The sequence below is a fragment of the Eublepharis macularius genome, chromosome 1 (genome assembly GCF_028583425.1).
Source record: "Eublepharis macularius isolate TG4126 chromosome 1, MPM_Emac_v1.0, whole genome shotgun sequence".
In the NCBI taxonomy this organism is placed as follows: Eukaryota; Metazoa; Chordata; class Lepidosauria; order Squamata; family Eublepharidae; genus Eublepharis; species Eublepharis macularius.
Window position 1 is genome coordinate 156,124,944 of NC_072790.1, and position 14,062 is coordinate 156,139,005.

Here is a 14,062-nt window from a genome sequence, read left to right on the forward strand (position 1 = left end):
TTGAAGGGGTAGATCCCTATCCCACCACACACAAAGAAAATTCAAGCTCCAATGCACTCCCCCTGTCTCTCTAACAGCAGCTGTCTCTCCCTGAAAGCCAGAGCTGGGAGCCCCCTTCCCCCTGGTCTTTTCCTCTTGTAATAAATTTGGAGCGCCAGTCCACACTTGGAAGGAAGACCTGCCTATCAAGCTAAATTGGGCTTAGATTGGAGTTTCCAGGGCAACAGCAGGAGTTCAGACAGAGTTCAGACAATCCCTGCCTGAGTTGCCAAGGGAATTGATTGCAGGTACCAGACTGTCTGGCTTGATGAACAGCAACAAACGAGGCTTGCAACGACCACCTGTTCGTTTAGAATGGGGCCTCACGAACAGCTTGTTCGCGAATAGCAGATTGGGCTGTTTGTGGCTTTTTTTAGTTCGCATTTCTGTTCGTGCCCATCTCTAAATCAGACACCTGTACCTGCTTAAAAAGCAGACATGCAGTCCTTGTATGGTAGTGCTTAAGCCCCATTACTACAATTAATAGTCCTCCATTATATGGAACTGTGAATCTGAGACTTCAGGGTTGTTATGATCTGCTCAGATTTTTAAAATTCTATTTTATTATAATACTTTTACAGGAATGTTAATGCATTTAGCATTTTATTGTTACACCTTTGTAAGGCTAAGATGTACTAGTTCTTACATACACAGATTTTAAATAGGGAGCAAGAAATTCAAGTAGTATGGCTGGATTCCTTTGAGTGTCAGATATAAATTCATATAATATATGTGTTTGGTCATCTCCTGTTACTTAGCTTGACAGTCTTGGAATTGCTCCTGAAATCCCAGGTTGTAGCAGAAGCTAAGGGCTCCTTCCACCAAATCCACCTAATCTTTTTTTATCTGACGCGAAACACTTACTCTGATGTTTTTGTCACATCAAAACTAGACTACTGTACTGCAATGCTTTCTCTGTGGACATTTTCTTGAAAAATTGGAAATTTCTGCTGTTATAGAATCAGTGACCTGCGTGTGAATAAGGGAGAAGCCAGTGTAGGCATATCAGTGTTCTTGCTTGCTTAAGGGAATGAGCTATATTCTGCAAACTCTCCTCAAACTCAGTCATCGAAATGAAATGGTGTTATCTGTTGTATTGTCATTGTTTAAATATTTAGCTATTCACAGTTGTCAAACAAAAGGCTTTTTTTCTTAAATAACTTTCCAGAAAAGCCAACAAACTTCTGCATTTGAAGTAGCTAAAACTTTTATTATATATATGCTCTAGTGATCAGTCTACTCTCTGGTTGCATAATTGATAAAGAGCATGAATGAATTTAATTGCTGACAACTATGATGTTAATGATTTGCAGTCCTTTTCATTGAATTCATTCTGTAGTGTTGGACAGGTTTGCACCTATTTTTGCTGTACAGAATAATATTGACGTTGACAGAAGACTTAATATGAACTGTACAGAACAGCTGTGAGCACCTGGGATTTAGAATATGCCCAAGAGTAGCTGCATGACTATTTAATTATTTTATAATACTCTTATTTTTCAAATAAAGTTTCCACAAGTTCTTCTGTTTGAGCTCCATAAATTAAATGTGCATTGCATTCTGGCTTTCCAGTAAGGTAGCCAGAAGTGTAAAATAAGTATTAAACATACATAAAATATCTTGTATGGATTATGCCAAAATATTTAGGATGCATTACACTATGGACATCTAGAAGTAACTTTAAATAATATATTAATATGGCTGCATCTTCAGACAGAATCAGTGTGTGGCATCTATAATAATAATTTTTAAAAAGTGTCAGGAGTGAAAATTTTCCTACATATATGGGAAGATCTTGGAAGTGCAGAATTTACTCCCCTCAAGCTGCACAAAGGACACTGTGTACACATGCAAATGTAAAAATACGGTCCTTTGGTGTTCTCTGTATAATTTTACTTACCCTTTTTTGGATTGTGCCAGAGTTTGAGGCTTGTGGATTGATGCTTGACGCTGTCCATTGTGTATTTGTGATTTGTGTTATGTAATTAAGGGCAACAATGGGAGTCCATTGGGTCTCGTTATATATAATGGTTAGTTTAATTTGTTTCACTTCTATCTTGTTAATTGTAAATTGATCATTAAGATTTGAATTCTAATCTGTCACCAGGGTTGTGTGTATTGAAGCTAGAGAAATGATCCTGTTTTTAATCACTGATGATGAGAAACAAATTTTATAATTTTGGTACATATTGCAGTCCATATATTTTAACACTATATTTTATGGTGTTATAAATATTGTTAAATGACTTTTAGTGTAGTTTTACTGTTTGACTATAATGGATAAATTATATTACCATTTTGGCAACAGTAGGCATCCAACTGTGTGAGTTTAATTGAAGTAAAGAACACACACCCGGTTGAACAGTTTTTCTGCATGTTCAGTTGAAGCTGTATTGGAAGACTGCAGACATTACATTCAAACACCAGGAGTAAAATATTTGCCTATGCTAAAGGATCAGAATACAAAACAGAAATTTTATGAAAAATCAAGTCATTGCTATGACATTCCTTTGAGGAATTGTCCTGATCTCAATTATATTAAATTAATAAAATATGCCTCATATTTAAGTTTAATACACTAAAGTGGTTGATTCTCTAAAAAGTAGAAAACAGTCTAGAAATAGAACATCTAGGTTGAATTTGTATTCTACTTTCCAAAAGTTGAAGCAACAAAACTGGCTATAAGCCGCCTTTGTATATATACTAAACGTTGAATCAATTTGCCGGATATTGCAGCTCTTTTGTGGCTCTGATTTAACAGTGACTTCCTGATGCTATGTTTGGTCAGCCAAAATGGCTCCAGGGGTACTGCTTCTGATGCTATGCCTAGAATACAATCAAACTTGTAAGGGAAATCTAGGGTCCTAAGCTTGTTGCTGAACTAATAGAGTTCTGCAATTTGCCAGGTTTTTTTGCTCCAGTATTCAAAATTAGAACAAATTTGTATTAATCATTGGCTGTCACAGGCTGTTCTGTTAACAGCAGTATGAATCCATTGTAACATGGAATTTCCAGTAGCATGACTTGCATGCAATTTTGTCTAGTAAGTTACTTAACTATGTGGATCTAAGATTTTTTTCTATAGGTGTAATCCCCATCCTTACAATATAAAGGACATTAAAAAGGAGTTATCAATGTAAAGAAACACAATTTATTTATGAATTTAAAACAGATGCATCTTATGGGCCTAACAAGGAATTATATTACACACCCTTTTTCTAAGGGTGCTATGGCTTTAAGACTAATGTAGTATAGATCTGGGGAAACATTTAACTGGAAGAGAAGGTGAAAGGATATGTAGATTTTAGTCATTACTGACTGTGCTGCTTGAAAGGAGAAGTGAAGCTAGTGAGCTCAGGCAAATTTACAAGCAAGCATTGTAATTGCAAGTTCTTAGCATGCAGGGTGAGTTATTGTAAATTATGTGTATTAATTTCATGTATATTTAATTTTATGTGAATGTAAGAATTAATTAATTTTGTTAAATAGTGATTTGTGGAATGCCACTCTGATGAAGTGTTTGAAATGCGTGTGTAGGTTGTGCTTCCCTTGAAACGAGGAATGAAAATTGGACTCTATAATGATGTGGAAAGAATATTTTTTGTGATACAACAATTTTGTCATCACATATCCACCTGTATATATTCAGCTGGTAAATCAGCTGCAGCCTTTCCTGGACATAAAAGATCATGCCTCTGTAGTACATGCTCTGGTAACATCTAAATTAGATTACTGCAATGTGCTTTATGGGGGGCTGCCCCTGAAGACTCTCTGGAAGCTACAGTTGGTAAAAAATGCTGCCATCAGAATGTTTACTGGAACGGGTCACAGGGACCATATTACTCTGGTCTTGTTCCATCTGCTCTGGCTCTGATTTGCTTCTGGGCTCAATTCAAGGGACTAATATTGACCCTTTAAAGCCCTATACAGCTTAGGGCCATCATACCGTAAGGACCACCTTCTCCCACATGGACTTCCTTGTTCACTGTGGTCCTTTTCAGGTGCCCTGCTTTGGGTGCCCCTGTCATCTGAGACTTGGTGAGTGGTGACTAGAGGTGTGCAATTCAGCTCAGGAATACTGAATATATACCCAAAAATAACTGTCCAGGCATCTTGTTTTAAAGATTGCAGCAGTTTCTTTTCCTCCCATTGCAGGCTTCCCAGGCAACAAAAGGATGGGGGTGTGAGGTAGCATTACTGTATGTCTGTGTCTGTGTTTCTTGCTTGCTGTATGGCATTTCCAGGTCTGGCTGCTGCTGTGGTAATACTGGCTTGCTAGGGTTGGATGCTAGGATTCTCTGGTTTGACTTTGATTCTGTTGGGCTTTGTTGTTCTCTTTGCATTAGGAGGCCTTTAGTCATTGGTTGCTGTTGTGTGTTGGGTAAGGCTTCCTGCGTCCTGGATAAAACCTTGGATTTTTCCCCTGTAGGAAGCTGTCATGGGCTGGGCCAGCCCAAGCAGGGTGGTTCAAGTCCAAGCACCAACACAAAACCCAAAGGGAGTTCAGGAGTCGAAAGCCAAGTCCAAACTGTGGTCAGAGCATGGATTAAATGCCAGGAGTGAGTCCAGAGTCCAAGAGCCAGGTCAGGTACAGTCCAAGGTCAGTTGCCAATAGTGTCAGTTCCAAAGGCAGGCACGAGCAAGGTACACGGCGTGGTTGCAGGTAGTTTGACACTTTGCTTCCACGCCTGGCAGTTCCCTCAGCTCAGTTTTTAGAGCCAGGCATGGGTCACAGCCAGCTGCTGGGGCTCCATCCTACTGCTACTCATCATCGCTTTCCAGCAGCTGGCATCAGTTCAGGAGACAAGCACTGCGCCATCTCTCCTGCAGCTCCAGCCTCAGCCTTTGTCTGCAGCGCTCTTTAGGCATAGGCAAACCTGAGGGGGTGGAAGCCCCTAGCTGGGCTTCCCCTGTGGTGTTGGCAGTCCCTGACTGAGCTTCCCCTGTGGAAGTCCCTGTCTGAGTTTCCCCTGTGGTGCTGGGGCTGGAGGGTAGTGGTGGCTCTGCCTCAGCTGCTGGCTGTAAGCTCCGATTATCCTGCAGCTGCAGCTCCTGATTACCGGCCTCTGCTGAGTCAGGGCCAGCTACATGGAGCTCCTCTTCTCCTGAGGAGTCCTGGCTGGCTACACAAAGCCCCTCTCCTCCTGAGAAGTCCTTGCTCTCACTGAGCCCAGACTGGGCCATGACACCATCCCCCCCTCTCAGGCCCACTCCATTCCACGGACCAGGTTTCTGGGGGTAGGTCCTGTGGAACTGGCGGGCGTTGTCTGGGGCATGGAGGTTGCTGGCAGGCTCCCAGGATCAGTCTTCTGGGCCATAACCCTTCCAGTTGACCAGATACTGCAGCTGTCCCCGGCGGCGGCGGGAGTCCAGGATCTGGGCGACTTCATATTCTTCCTGCCCATCAACAAGCACCAGCGGGGGAGGAAGTGGCTTGGGTGTCTGTGGGTCCGGGGGCGAGGCAGGGACCAGGAGAGATTGGTGGAAGATTGGGTGAATTGGGAGTGTAGGAGGCAAGTGCAGTCGAAAGGTTACAGGGTTGATCTGGTCCGTGATGGTGAATGGGCCGATAAACCAGGTGTGTGCCAGTTGTAGTACCTCAGTGTGCAACGGACCCGGGGGAACATAAATCCAGCCCAATGGGTGAGCAGGCCGTGTTCTTCCACAAATCCGGCTGCATTTGGATGTGGAGAAGCGTGGAGGTCCTGGAGCTGCTTCTGGGTGAACGAGTCCTTCAACTGTTGCATGTGAATTCTGGTGGAGAGTCCCAGGGCAGGTTGGATGGCTGCAAAAGTTTCTAGAGGTAATATGGCAGTCAGGGACTGTTCTTCTCCAACCAGTGAAGCATACTCTGGCTTTCTCGAGAGGACATCAACTTGTTTATTCTGGGAGCTGGGCATGTAGGTGATTTTAAAGTTGAACCGGGAAAAGAATAAGGACCACCGGATCTGCCTCTGGTTCAGGCGACGAGCTGTCTGGAGGTGCTCCAGATTTTGGTAGTCAGTGAGTACCTGGACCAGGTGTCACGCTCCCTCAAGGTGGTGCCGCCAAACTTCAAAGGCCGCCTTGAGGGCAAGTAACTCCCACTCCCAGATGGTGTAGTTTTTCTCCGCTGGGGTGAGCTGGTGGGAGTAATAGGCACAGGGTCGCAGAGGGCTTGAGGAGGTCTCTCGCTGGGAAAGTATGGCCCCAATCGCAGTGCTAGAAACGTCCGCCTCCACAATTAATGGTAACTGGGGGTCTGGGTATCACAAGACCGGTTCAGCCGTAAAGCAGACCTTCAGGGCTTGGAATGCTTGATCTGCTCCAGGAGTCCACTGGAATGGCACCCAGGGTCATAGTAGCTGCATCAGTGGAACAGTGGTCTCCATGAATCCTGGGATAAACTGGCGATAATAATTGGCAAAGCCCAGAAAATGCTGCACATCTTTTCAGGAGCGGGGGGATTGCCAAGTCTGTACGGCCTCAACTTTTCTGGGGTCCATCCGAATCCCTCGGGGTGAGATTACATGGCCAAGGAACTCCATCGCCCTATGGTAGAAGGCACACTTTTTTTCAACTTGGCAAACAGACCATGTTGTGGTCATCGCTGGAGCACGGTTCGCACATGCTGTGGGTGGTCTGCAGGATCCCGAGAATAAATCAAGATGTCATCCAAATAAATTGTGACAAACTGATCCAGGAGGTCACGAAAAATGTCGTTCATGAACCCCTGAAACACAGCTGGTGCATTGGTCAGCCCGAACAGCATCACAAGGTACTCATACAGTCCATATCAAGTACTAAAAGCTGTCTTCCACTCATCGCCTTTCCAGATGCGCATCAAGTTATATGCCCCCCGAAGGTCGAGTTTGGTATAGATCTGGGCTCCCTTCAATTGCTCTAGAAGGTCAGCGATAAGGGAAGTGGGTACCTGTCTTGGACAGTGATTTTATTCAGGGCCAAGTAATCATTGCATAACCTGAGTTCCCTACTTTTCTTTTTGACAAATAATATGGGGAGCAGAGGTGGGTGAGGTGGACGGGTAGATGAACCCCCACTGCAGGTTTTTGGCAAGAAAATCCCTGAGTGTGGCCAGCTCAGGCTCCGACAGCAAATACAGGCGTCCCACCAGCAGGGGTGAGCCAGGAATCAGGTCAATGGCACAGTCATATGGCCGGTGTGGTGGAAGTTGGTCCGCTCCCTTCTCCTCGAACACATCCTGGAAGTCTATATACAGGTTGGGGAGAGTGGGAGAGGTTGGTGCAGCTGTGACAGTGGCCAGGACCGTAAGCTAGTTCAGGTGCAGACATGGGTCCCAAAATCGGAGGTCCAGTTGGGCCCACCTGATGATGGGGTCATGGAGGCTGAGCCAGGAAAGTCCCAAAATGAGGGGGAACCGAGGTGTACTCGCAACATTAAAGCAGATCTGCTCCTGATGCTGCTGGATTTGTAGCATGAGTGGCTGTGTCTCTTTGACCACTGGGCCAGAGCACAGCGGGCGCCCATCAATGACTTCAACTATGGTGGGCGCCTCCTTGGACCGAAGAGGAATTTTGTGCTGGGCTGCGAAGTGGGCATCCATGAAATACCGGGAGGCCCCTGAATCTATCATGGCGTACTCAAAAAGCCACCGGCCATCAGGCAGGCAAAGCTTCACTGGCACCAGGAAAGGTTCAGGATGGTCGTCGGAGGCATTGGCCATCCCAACAAGTTGTTTTACAGGAGACTGCTCTCGCTCTGTAGCTGAGATTTTTCTCTTTCGCTCCTTTTCCTCTGGAGGCAAGCGAGTACAAGGCACACCTAATTGCACAGGTTCATCCCTGTCTTCCGGTGAGGCCCTGGGCGGAGGCCGATGGCTTAATGCATGGGCTGTTCTCCAGCTCTCCAGTCGCCCATCTATTCGTAGGCATAAGAGAATGAGCGCCTGCAGTTCCACTGGGCATTCCGATTGGGCCACTTCATCGAGTACTTCATTGGACAGCCCTTCCAGGTACTGGTCCACTCGGGCTGCCTCGTTCCAGTCCAGGTCCTGAGCCAGTATCTGGAATTCCGTGGTATATTGAGCCACAGTCCCTTCCCCCTGTGTGAGGGCCCGTATTCTTTGGTTCGCTTTGGTGGCTCTCAGAGGGTCATCAAATCAGCAGTAATGTGGGCCACAAAGCTTGTAAAATCCTCCAGAAAGGGTGATTTGGCCCTTAGCAAGGGTGTGGCCCATTTTGCCGCCTGCCTCTTTAACAGGCTGAGGACGAAACAAACTTCGACTTTATCTGAAGGAAAATCTCCGGCCCACAGTTCTATATACAGCTGGCACTGGGCGAGGAATGCTGGGAATTCCTCCACATTGCCCTCAAAGCTGTTGGGAGGCTTCAGTGGGCATTTGGCAGGCAGCAGTGCGGTGTTTCAAGCAGTGTGGTTCAAGTCTAAGCACCAACACAAAGCTCAAGGGGAGTTCAAGGGTTGAAAGCCAAGTACAAACTGTGTTCAGAGCATGAACTAAATGCCAGGAGTGAGTCCAGAGTCCAAGAGCCGGGTCAGGTACAGTCCAAGGTCAGTTGCCAATAGTGTCAGATCCAAAGGCAGGCATGAGCAAGGTACACAGTGTGGATGCAGGTAGTTTGACACTTTGCTTCCATGCCTGGCAGTTCCCTCAGCTCAGCTTTTACAGCCAGGCATGGGTTACAGCCAGCTGCTGGGGCTCCATCCTACTGCTACTCATCATTGCTCTCCAGCAGCTGGCATCAGTTCAGGAGACGAGCACTGCGCCATCTCTCCTGCAGCTCCAGCCTCAGCCTTTGTCTGCGGCGTTCTTTAGGCATAGGCAAACCTGGGGGCGGGTGGAAGCCCCTGGCTGGGCTTCCCCTGTGGTGTTGGCAGTCCCTGACTGAGCTTCCCCTGTGGAAGTCCCTGGCTGAGCTTCCCCTGTGGTGCTGGGGCTGGAGGGTAGTGGTGGCTCTGCCTCAGCTGATGGCTATAAGCTCCGATTAGCCAGCAGCTGCGGCTCCTGATTACCAGCCTCTGCTGAGTCACGAACAGCTACATGGAGCTCCTGAGGAGTCCTGGCTGCCTACACGAAGCTCCTCTCCTCCTGAGGAGTCCTTGCTCTCACTGAGCCCAGACTGGGCCATGACAGAAACAATGGAGAGTGGCTGGGGGAAGCTTGTTCAGGGACTTTGGTCCAGTTCACTTGAAACTTGGGCAGTCTTTAGTGGACAGGTAGCATTAGGTTCCCTTCAATTTCGGTGTAGTTTGCTTGAAAAATGTCCCCTCCAGCCCCCAGGAAAGATTTCCCCAGAGGGGATAATGGAACCAAATATATTTGGAATTCCAAACACTATATGGGTATTTTTGGACCCAAATATCAGGAATAAAATATATTTATGGTATTCCTGATATTTGTATCTGAATAATACAGACTTTCCCCCCCTGCACAACCCTAGTGGCAACCCAAGAAAGGGCCTTCTTGGTTGTGGTGTCTGTCTCCCTTACGTTGCTGTCTTCTGCTAACAGGTTATTTTTGTTTTGTTTGGTATACCTATAGCTAAGGGTGAATACAAGGAGTAACACCAATGCTATGCCAAACCAAACTCCCAGTAACGGATCTTTCTTACCATACAATCAATCAATATTCAATATTCAATCAATCTGTTTTACACATGAACGTATGTGTGAAACAGATGTGGCCAACAGTCTGTAGGGCATTCTTATGAGGCAGAGAACAACGGGAAGGCGTTTGAAGAAATGTTCACGGCTTGAATGGAGCTTTGTAGCCACCATGACTGAGTAGGACGGTTGTGGATTGAATATATGAAGCTTTGGTGATTAACTTCAGTACACTCTACCTCATTATCAACTCTACGGAATCGCTATGCAATTTTTTGGACCACTGGCATTTATTGGACTTTATTTAATTGTATTTAAATGGACTGTATCTTTCATTGAGTACCCAGGAATTGATCCATCTATGTTACTTATCAGCTTTTGTATGTGTATTTAATGTATTCATTGAATGTATTTATTGTATTTGTTGATTAATTATGAATGTGTCTTCAATGCACTTATTGCACGTATACACTTTGAATACCAATTGAATAGTGATTTATTGTATAGTAAGAAAGATCCGTTACTGGGAGTTTTGTTTGGCATGTTGTTTGGTATACCACCAGTAACTGCTGTTGGCCCTCATCCCTGTTCTTTGTCTTGTGTTTCAGTGTGTGAATGTTGAATTATTTTTATACTATTGTTAATGTTTAATTTAAACTTAAATAGTTTTAAAATGTTCTAAATTTTTTATGTTTTGATGTTCACCATCTTGGGGGCCCTATTTTGGTAGAAAGGTGGCATACATGTGCAATAAACAAACAAATAAGCATTATTTAAGGTATCAGCTTCTAATATGGTGGTCCAAACTAAGAGGATAGATGGTATTACATGATAAAGTGTTACGCTTAGTAGTCCCCCGTTATTATAACCCATTTCTCAAGTAATTATTCCCTAGATTCATCTCCCCAGTGTCTACAGTATTTTTCATTTTTATAAAAATAATACTTTTGATGTTCTTCTTGCAGTAAGATGCAGATGTACACTGCAATTTTGTTAAGATGGTGGTATACTGTAGGGTAACATCTGGCAACATCCATCATCAGTGTTTTTAATTTTCTAGGTCTGAAATCAGCCAGCTTAGTCAAGAAAATGAATATGTCCATGACAGGCTTGAGAAGATGCAGAAAAGGAATGATGAATTGGAGGATCAGTGTATCCAACATGGAAGGATGCATGATAAAATGAAACTAAGGTAGGAGGATCTACTAATTTATTCCTTTGTGGCCTACACCAAAGTACTTGTACATCCTTTGAGAAGTCTATATTTCCATTTCAGGAACATGATGAAAATCTTTCAGACACATTTAATTGTTTAAATATTCATTGCATAATGAATAAATAAATTTAAACTTCCTTAATTCTTTAAAAGTATTCAAACCCAGTGTGTTTAGCACATATTTTGTGGCTGTTTATATTCCTTGGATTGTTTGTATTCTTTCACCAATGAATTCTCTGAATATATTATATTCAAACCTGCTCACACCCTTGTTAAAGAAGCTATTTTCAAGGTTTGTCAAAAGCTGTGTGTGGTGGACTGCACTTAATAGCAGGTTTCCAAACTGCAGTAAAATCAGAGAGCTGGGAAGTCAAGGGTTAACTATTCCCTAGAATGGAGAACTTGAATGACAGGATGCTCTCTTTTCTCTGGTTGGTCAATTAGAACCAGTCTGGAGGTTGTCAATTAGATCTGACAGGATTTAGAGTCAGGGAATCTGACAAGAAAAGTCAGACAGGTTCACCTTTAGAGTGAAGGGAGAAGACTCCTTTGCATTAACTGTAGTATTACTGTCCTGAGGAAGAACTTTATCTAAGAATTCATGTTCTTAAGTGTCAACATAAGCTGAAGTACGCTTTATACAGACACCAGAGAATTGGGACTGAGTTTCAGTGAGAGTGATTGATTAGTGGATTGAGACTCCCTTTCAAGCTAAAAAGATTAGGGGTTATATCTTCTGAGGAGGAGATTAATTCAGGCCCAGTTACGAAGGAGGTTTGGCTCTGAGAAGGGCCCCAGGTCTGTTGTGAAGGGAAAATGGTTTTAGATTACTCAGGAGATAGAAATACCCTCTAGTGTCAAGAAAGGAAAGGAACAAGTTAGGTGTAAAAAGAAAGTGACTAACTCCAGAAAACCTAAACTGTCATAGGAAACTTCCTGAAGAAACATTGTTGCTGTACCTAAAGTACTAAGTAAAACCTCTCACTATTAAGAACCAAGAATATATGAAAATAAGCTCCAAGGATACTATTTTGCCTGTTACACGAAGTGTATTCTGTAATACCAGCAAAATTTAACCTCCGCATTTCCATTCCCTGACTACACTAACTCAATCCCTGCCTGTTAAATGAAGATGTTATTTCTTTTTTAATGTTATACAGTCTCTAGTGCCATTTCCAAGAAAAATGAAGAAGGCTCCTGCTTTTCCCCATCAAATTCCTGGGCTGAGCTAAAAGCCAAAATTATATCTGTATGTCAGGGTGGGTCAAACAAGACTTTCAAAACCACAAATATTAACACACTACTTGGGGTGGCTCAGTCAAAACAGGAAACTGAAATTGGGTGAGAAAATCTGCCTCACTGTGGGGAGAGTGGAGAGTCCATCTTACTGTGTTTTAAAATAGCATTTATTTGAACATTATTTATTAATGGTATTGTTATTGTAAGATATAGCTCTGTAAAACTTAAAATTCCTTTTAAATATTAGTTGACACTATCTTTAATTTTAACAAAAATCTTAAAAGTGCAGAATTTTACTTATTTATCCAGATGAGACTAGCATTATCTTTGAGAGGAATTTGTTTTTAACTCAATATGTGGGTTAAGAAGGAAAATGTCTTTTAGAAGTAGCAATAGTTTACATTTGCTGAATATCACTGCTGTAATAAAGAATCATCATGCTGAATATCACAGTAGAGAGTAGTTCATACTCTGTAGCCTGCTATCTGTCCACATTATTGATCATATGATTGCCCCGTCTAGTCAGTGGAGAGTTAATCGTCATTAGGAAAACTCTATCAGAAAGCTGGTTGGACATGTCTGTTTCTAAAGTAGTAAAGCCCATTTAGCTTTATTGTTATGTTTTGCATGTAAATAAGTTTGTGTGTATTAAAGTGTTTTTTAAAAAAATATTTGTTACTGTGGGCTTAAATTTAGGCCTCTGAGAAAAGGGGGGGCTGGATGGTTGAATAGAGTATGCCATGATTGGATTATAGCTGTACCCTAGGAGGTAGAATGAACTGCACTTTTAGTCACAGTGCAAAGGGAAAGGTTTTCAGTCAGTTTTTGTGTATCTCAGAAAGAGGTTACTCTGGCCAAGTCAGACAATCTGTATGGAGCATGACCTGTCTGTGTGTCTCTCAGAAAAAGTATTTCTGCTGTCTAAGTCAGGCAAACTGTTTGAGCCTGGGTCAGTCTTTGTGTATCACAGAGAATCAGCAGTCTGGCAGCTCCATTCTGTCCCAATTGAATTCTCCAAAATGTTTTCAAAGGATAGCGTTACATAGAGTGAGTGACTGTAGTCTAAACAAGAGGTGACCGTAGGCTAAAACAAATACAAAGATAACTGGTGGGCTTGGTGGAGATGGTAGAACTCCACCCACACCACCATGGACACTTCTTATCCATGAATAACATGGAATCCAGCCACACTCCCAAACTCCTGAGAGAATCCACTGCTGTAAGCTGGATTCCATCAAGAAACGGACGAGCAGGATCGACTGTTCTCACAGACTGAGCCAAGCACATGACTTGTGTTTCCGTCAATCAACCAATCAACTGTGGCATCAAAGGATTAGACCACGACCAGGATCTCAGCCTCTGGTTGCTTATCCAGCAGGATATAGAGCTGTGTGTTATCAGCATGTTGATAGCATGTAACTCCCAAACCCCTGATGATCTCTACTAAAGGGCATATATAAATCTAGAATAGCATTGGGGAAAGGATTGCTCCCCGTCAAACTCCACAATAGTGAGGCAGAGGCAGGAGGGAGAGGGAGTGAAGCAGGGAGGCCAATGTGAATGGCCAATCTATGCAGGACCTCTCCTTCTCTGCCTGGCTTCTGTGAGTGACACTGGTTCAGTTGGGATAAGTTGCAACAGTGCCCCGTGCTTCAGTTTGGTTTGGGTGGAATTCTCTTTTCAGACATGATTCTTTGATTTGACATTGGTCTCCTTGAGTCACTTTGATTCGGGGGATTCCATCCATTTCCTTACCTCAGTTTCGTTCTGTTGGGCTTCCTCATGCATTTGGTAGTGTGCCTTTGGCCACTGGCAGCCTTGCCCCTGTATGTTTCTGCCTTAGAGCGTACTTGGAAATGTTTGCTCCATGGGAAAAAAAGGAGAATGGCTGGGCAGCTTGTTCAGGGGACATTTGGGTTTTGAAGGGACTTCAGTTTGGTTCTGTTGAGCTTTTTCTGAGTTGAGTTTGCATCTGGGAGTGTGCCT

The 14,062-nt window shown here is 43.6% G+C and overlaps 1 protein-coding gene across 1 annotated transcript in view; it reads left to right on the forward strand.

The window, feature by feature from the left end:
- The window catches only part of SDCCAG8 (SHH signaling and ciliogenesis regulator SDCCAG8), a 166,113-nt gene that overhangs the window by 142,420 nt on the left and 9,631 nt on the right, over positions 1-14,062 (forward strand). Inside the window, exon 16 of the mRNA XM_054972158.1 lies at positions 10,682-10,813. Coding sequence (XP_054828133.1) covers positions 10,682-10,813 — 132 coding nt within the window. The remainder of the gene's footprint in view (positions 1-10,681; positions 10,814-14,062) is intronic.